General features: G+C 35.9%; 1 protein-coding gene across 1 annotated transcript; it reads left to right on the forward strand.

Moving 5' to 3' along the window:
• Window positions 1-1,156: 1,156 nt before the first annotated feature.
• LOC108993460 lies at window positions 1,157-6,385 on the forward strand. The gene is made up of 4 exons (XM_018968385.2): window positions 1,157-1,259; window positions 4,104-4,397; window positions 4,551-4,865; window positions 5,178-6,385. The coding sequence occupies exons 1-4, from the start codon at window positions 1,157-1,159 to the stop codon at window positions 6,383-6,385; spliced, it is 1,920 nt and encodes a 639-aa protein (XP_018823930.2).
• The last annotated feature ends 718 nt before the right edge of the window (window positions 6,386-7,103 follow it).

Raw genomic sequence — 7,103 nt, forward strand, 5'->3', positions numbered from 1 at the left:
CTTTTGATAAACCTCCTGAGACTCTTTGACTGAAGCCAATGACTCAGATAATTGAGAATAACGAGTGCCAGTGCCCTCTGCCATGGGCCCTTAAACTGGCTCGTGTACTAATGTCAAGTGTAAAACTTAGGCACAGGAAATATATAACCACTTCGAAGGGGTTTAGCCTCCAATACTAAGCAAATTGACTGTAGAAAAATGAATGCATTTTCATTACTGGAAGTTCTTTAAATACAACAGAAATAAAAACAACGGAAATACAATGTGACCAACAATTAACGGGCTAAACGACCCACAAACAATGTGGGAAATAACTACCCAAGGCCCTTTCCACCATGAATCTCGGCACATCCCTTTAAGAGCCAGACTTGACTCAATAGAATTATAAATGACTCAATAAACATAAACTTAGACTCACAACCCAATACAAATACTAACCCACAACAACAGCTAAGCCACTAAGCAAATGGCACGTGACACACACCCTCTCTCTCTCTCTGTGTGTGAAAGCTACAAATCTTTGAAGATTGATTTCTAGAGCTACTAGACTTAAAGGAAAAAGACCTCCCCTGTCTCTAATTTTCCTGGTAATATTATTGAATTACTTTCATGGTATGCTTTGTTATTTTTTTTCCCCCTTATTTCACACTAATTTGCGAAATTTGGAAGTTATTTCGATCCATTCTTAATCTATTTTATTGTTGTTCTCTTCTTGTATCTTTTGGGTATGCTTCTTTTAGACTGTTTGGGATAGCATGCATTTATTAAGGAAAAAAAAGGTTTTGAGTAACATGGGTTTTTCTTAGATCTCTATTGCTAGAGGCTAGTCCTTTCTTTTAAAAAATATTATTTTCTCTTTTTTGTTTTGATTCATTTCTCTCTAGAAAATTTAAACTTTTATCACCAATTGCCTGAAAAAATGTTGGGATTCTTTTTTCTCAGTAACCTAGTTTGTCTGTGTAGCACTTTACTGCAGTCATATGTTGAAATCTGACTTTCCACTGGACGGTGGGCCTGAATATAAATTGTTGGGATTTATTTTGGTGTTTTCTTTAGGGAGAGGATGATGATGTTCGAGGATATGGGGCTTTGTTCTAATATGGATTTCATATCTACCACGGTTTAGGTTGCCCTGCCACCTAAACCGGAAGCAATGATGGAGGATGATTATACTGATGAAAAGGAAGATGTAGATGAGCTTGAGAGGAGGATGTGGAGGGACAAAATGCGCCTCAAACGGCTCAAAGAACAAGATAAATGTAAGGAATGAATTGATATGGCAAAGGAGCGGCAGTCCCTAAAATAGGGAAGGAGGAAGAAGATGTCGATGGCACAAAGATAGAATCTTGAAATACATGATGAAGATGATGGAAGTTTGTAAAGTTCAAGGCTTTGTAAAACGACTGTGTTTCATTCTCCTTTTTTTTCTTACATAAGCAATGCCACGTCTGCCGGTTACACCCCGTTTACGCAGTGGCGGTTGTCCGTAGCACAACTCAAATAATATTATAAAAGACATGGGTTTAAGAATTTTAAAGAGAATGAGAAACAAGAGTTGTAATTCTAATCCATTTGAAATTGATAACAAACATTTTAAAAGCAAAAACACGGGTCGGATCCTCGTAAATAAATTGGGCTCGTAGTCGAAATCCAAATTTACTCAACAAAACCCAATTGAACTTTTCATCCATATACAAAAAATATATATATATATTCAAATGCGAGTTTCGTTTTGGGCCCAAGTGTTACAGGTGCTAACTTTCCGGACCTCCTGGATCGGGGTGTTACATTTTACATGATGAATATTGGATCCCTTATTTTTGTTTCACATGCATTTAGTTAAAAAGGTAATTAATTGTAACTTTAGTTATTTTTGACATAAAATTTAGTTTTCCATTTTGATATATTTTTATTATTATGGACAATGTTAAATGCATTAGTATTATGCTTTTCAACATCGATTTTTTTCTTGAAAAATCTTTAATAAAATATAGGATTTTGTATAAAAAAGTTATGCTTTTCAACATTATTTTTTAAAAAAACTTTAATAAAATATAGGATTTTATATATTAAAAGAACTTGGATAGAACCCGGTACCCAAATGTTCGGGTTTAAAAAATTCGGTTTCATCCGGGTACCAATCCAAGATCATAACCCTTAGCCAGAATCTAGTCTGGATTTAAAATCCGATTTTGGATCCAGATATACCTGAATACTCGGACCGGAACCCTAAGTGACCACTCTTGGCAGACAGGTTAAAAACGTATGTCGAGGTCTCATCTTTACCACATGATCGATCGACTCGCTTAAGAAAATGCATATGAAGATGCTCGCACAAGAAAGTGCTCGTTTTAGAATGTCGATCCTCGCTTGAGAAGATGCTCGCCCCAGAGAATGTTCACTTAAGAAAGTCCTCGCCCTAGCCTTATGAACGGGGATCTCAAATCATCAACGGCCCAAGAAGAGCAGCATGTTACCCCCATGATCATCCTTGTAATAGGACTTTTTAAACATAGTTTTAGAAAAATAAACAAAAATTACTCATTTCTTAGAATTTTTCTTTTCCTTACCTGGTTAAAAGATTCCGTAATTGCACATCAAGCATTCTTTGAAAATTAAAAAAAACTTTATTGTATTAATCATTAAAATGATATCACGAAGTCCGTTTAGAGAACATAAGTTCATAAATTTCATAAAACAAGGATCCGTTCGGCAGCACAACTATTTTAAAGTATTATTAGATATTTTCAAATATTTCATTCCTAAATATCATTCAAAAAAATACTTTTAATTTTAAATTTTTAAATTTTTCATCTAATCACTACTTAATCATTACGATTTTTCCAAACTCTAAAATAAAATACAAAAGACTATTACTTTTTCAAATTTCTTAAAAAAATATATTCAAATAGTTTTTTAATTTTATACTATTTTTATTCAATTTTTTCTCTCTTATCTCTCAAAACACAATAAAATATCTTAACTCAAATAATTTAACTATTATTCACAGATATATTAAGATATTCTAAATATCCAAACAATCCTTAGTCTTTTATAACCTTTCCTTGAGTCACGTCCATTCTAACGCTTCGTTCTTCTTTGTTCTTAGGATGGGCATACACTAAAAACAAAACGAGCCGAGTACTCTGTAAGCATTCTTTTGTTTATCCAGCTTCATATCAAGGTCACGGTCAATATCATCACTATCCCCAATATCGTCACTATCATTAATAAAAAAAACCCTTAAGCTTGTTATCCAAAAACTTATTCAGAAATATTGTAATGAAAGGAACATAGGAGTTTTCACTAAAATAGGTTTTAGTCAAGGAAAATGATACTATGCTGTTTAAGTTTGGCCACTCAATTTTACCATTCAAGTATTTTATTTTATTTTATTTTATTTTTAATTTTTTTTACTTAATTGTTAAATAAATGATTATTGTATATTGATATTTTTTTAATTTTTTTTAAAGATGTTTGAAAGAAAAAGAAATAAAAGAAAAAGAAGAAATAAAATTTGCCCTAGGGGCACGCCCAATAGTCAAAGCTAAGCGACATAGTAGAAACATCCTTTAGTCAAACATTCTTCATTCCTCTATATATCTTAAATAAAACATTTTCGTTTTTAGAAAAACATTACAAGGTGACTTTTCTTTCTAACAAACATTTCTTTTGCTTTTAAAAAACTCTCTCCTTGTAGTTTCTTTGAAAACAACTAAACGATTCTATAACGTACAATTAATTGTTATCACATTTTTTTTTACTGTTACACATTGTTATGCCCCGCATATTAGAGTTAGAAGTTCTTGTAATTTAGACTCCGCCTATAGTCACAAGTTGAAAATCCCTTTTAGTCTGTAGGTGGCAAGTTTGTAACCCCAAGTTTGTAACCCTTTTAGTCTGTAGACTCCGCCTAGAATTTCTTAATACTAAGTCAAATTTCCAGTCAATCAACCATACCTTTATCACCCTTATCCCCAAGAAGAAAATCCCTTTGTTTGTTTCAGACTATAGACCCATAAGCCTTTGCAATGTATTCTACAAAATCATTGCAAAGGTTATGGCAAATAGACTCAAATCCATTCTGCCTCTTCTAATTTCAGACACCCAAAGTGCCTTTGTTCCAGGAAGGATGATCTCTGATAACACAATTGTGGCTTATGAACTAATGCATTCAATGCAGAACAGAAGAAAGAAACACAAAGAAGCTTTCATGGCACTCAAGCTAGACATGAGCAAGGCATATGATAGGCTAGAGTGGTCATTTATACAGCAGGTTCTTCAAAGGATGGGGTTTGCCAAGGAGTGGATTGAGCTGGTCATGCAATGCATCAGTACTGTCTCTTATTCTATTCTTCTCAATGGCTCACCTCAGGCATCATTCAATCCTTCGAGGGGTATTCGATAAGGAGATCCACTCTCACCATACCTGTTCATTCTATGCTCAGAAGTTCTCACTTATGCACTGAATCAATCTGAACAAAAGGGACTAATATCTAGCTTCCCAATTACTAGAGGCTCTTTGTCTGTTAACCACCTCTTTTTTGCAGATGACAGTCTGGTTTTTTGTAAAGCTCAGATGCAGGAATGGATTAGACTTCATAACATCATCTCCTTGTATGAATCAGCCTCAGGGCAAAGGCTAAACCTTGAGAAGTCTTCAATCTTTTTCAGTAAAAACACAAGGCATGAGATCCAAAGCTCTATACTATCTATTGCTGGTATTAAAGCCTCGGGGCCTTTTGAAAGATACTTGGGATTGCCTTCTTACATAGGAAGGAGTAAATCAAGGGCCTTCTTTCCAATTCTTGACAGAATCAAAGCTCAAATGAGCCGCTGGAAAACTAACCTGCTTTCCCCAGCAGGTAAAGAAGTCTTGCTGAAGTCTGTTATTCAAGCCATACCTACTTACTGCATGGGCATCTTTCTAATTCCAAAAGGCATCCTGAAGAATATTAACAAACTAATGCAATCCTTTTGGTGGGGTATCAAAAATCAAAACTCAAAGATGCATTGGCTAAATTGGAAAGGTCTTGGAAAAGGAAAATAGGTTGGGGGTTTGGGCTTTCGAGATTTTGAAGATTTCAATAAGGCTCTTCTAGCTAAGCAAGGGTGGAGGATCATTACTAAGGATCAATCATTGGCCTCTTAAGTTCTAAAAGCAAAATACTTTCCAGCAACGGATTTCTCCACAGCTAGAGTCAAAAGGGGCGACTCCTTTGTGTGGAAGAGTATCACAGCAGGCAGACAGTTACTCTATGAAGGCCTGATCTGGAAAATTGGTAATGGGAACATAGTGAAAATATGGTCAAATAAATGGCTGCCTACCCCAACATCTTACAAGTCTCAGTCCCAACCCAAAGTTCTATGCCTCGAAGCTACTGTTAACTCTCTCATTGATCAAGAAACCCACTCATGGAACATACCTCTGGTTCAAAATATTTTCACTCCTGAAGAGGCTGCCATTATTTCCAGAATTCATGTTAGTGCTTGTAACAGCAATGATAAGCAGGTTTGGAGGTGTACTAAGAACGGGCTCTTCACAGTCAAATCAGCTTACCATCTTCAAGTGTCATTGAATGATAACAAAATGGGACAAGCTTCAGACACTTCAAATCATGAGGCCCTTTGGAATCGACTATGGAAGCTTAAAGTGCCAAACAAAATTAAAATATTTATCTGGAGATCAGCTAGAGAAATCCTTCCCACCAGAGTTAACTTGCACAAAAGGAAGATCATTGACTCACCAATGTGCCCCATATGCTTAATTCACCCAGAAACCGTATCTCATGTTCTATGGACGTGTAAAGCTGCTCAAGATGTTTGGAGTATTAGCTCAAGGAGAATACAGAAAAGTAAAACTGAGGTAGCATCCTTTAATGATTTACTCTCAAACCTCCTTTCCACACTCCCACCAGAGGATCATACCAGGTTAGCTTTCACAGCTAAGGAAATCTGGTTCAGAAGGAACAAGTTCGTCTTTGAATCCAAATTCACCCCCCCACAACAGATTTTAAAACTGGTCTCCTCTAGCATGACTGACTTGGAACAAATTGAAAGGAACCAGCATAGGACCTCTACTCAAATCCAAGGGACAGCTAGGTGGTGCAAGCCTCCAATCAATGTCTACAAATTGAATTGGGACACAGCCATTGACAAAATTAATTGCAGGGTGGGTATAGGGGTGTCAATTAGAGATTGGTTGGGTCTTGTGACAGCAACTCTAAGAAGCCCTTGTAACTCCTTTCCTGATCCACTCTTGGGAGAAGCCTTAGCAGCCTTGCGATCAGTACAATTTGGTATTAATCTTGGTCTGAAAAATGTCATCTTTGAAGGGGACTCAAAGCTAGTGGTGCATGGTATAACTAGTGGAGCTGAAGACTAGAGCACAGTGGACCTCATTTATCAAGATATTAAGAAACTCTTAGGCAACTACAATTCGTGGTCAATTAGACATGTTCCTAGACAAGCCAACTCAGTGGCACATTGTTTGGCAAAAAGTTCTCTAGATTTATATGAGGACTCAATTCATGTAGAGGATTATCCTCATTGTATTCATGGTTATCTCTCTTGAGATTTTAATATGAAGTATCTTTTCTCTCAAAAAAAAAAAAAAATATTTATTTATTATATTGTATTATTAATTATTGTAGTTGTTGTACGTTGATGCCATTATTTTATGCTAGCTAATTTATTAGCTAGGTAATTTTGATTATTTTATTTCAAGTATTTTTATTTTTAGAACCTAGTTAGGATTTGGACATTTTTATTAGGCTTTAATTATTTTATTGAAATTAATTAGAAAAGGGTTAAAGTAGACCCTTGGGGGATTTTAGGGTACAACTCTTGGGCTTAAAGTTGGTTTGGAGATGATATTCGGTTAAGATGTAGCTTAGGACACAAGACCAAGACCCAAGGCCATTAGAATAGGGTGATAAGGAACCATAAACCATGACCCAAAAGCCCGTGACTCGCATCAAGCAACTTGACCCAGTTGCTATATATAGACGTACATAACGGACGCCTGGTCGCATGCATCCTGCTGTAGCCCTAGGTTTCTTTCCCTTGGTCAGTTCCAGCAGCCTCCAGCCCTCACCACCACG

The sequence above is a fragment of the Juglans regia genome, chromosome 16 (assembly GCF_001411555.2).
Source record: "Juglans regia cultivar Chandler chromosome 16, Walnut 2.0, whole genome shotgun sequence".
Taxonomy (NCBI): Eukaryota; Viridiplantae; Streptophyta; class Magnoliopsida; order Fagales; family Juglandaceae; genus Juglans; species Juglans regia.

Bases quoted from the DNA above. Each gene is read 5' to 3' on its own strand.
- LOC108993460 (XM_018968385.2), top strand. From the start codon at position 1,157: ATGGAGGATGATTATACTGATGAAAAGGAAGATGTAGATGAGCTTGAG. The intron at 1,260-4,103 runs GTAAGGAATGAA...TTCTAATTTCAG, and splicing joins GCTCAAAGAACAAGATAAAT to ACACCCAAAGTGCCTTTGTT. The intron at 4,398-4,550 runs GTATTCGATAAG...TCTTTTTTGCAG, and splicing joins ATCATTCAATCCTTCGAGGG to ATGACAGTCTGGTTTTTTGT.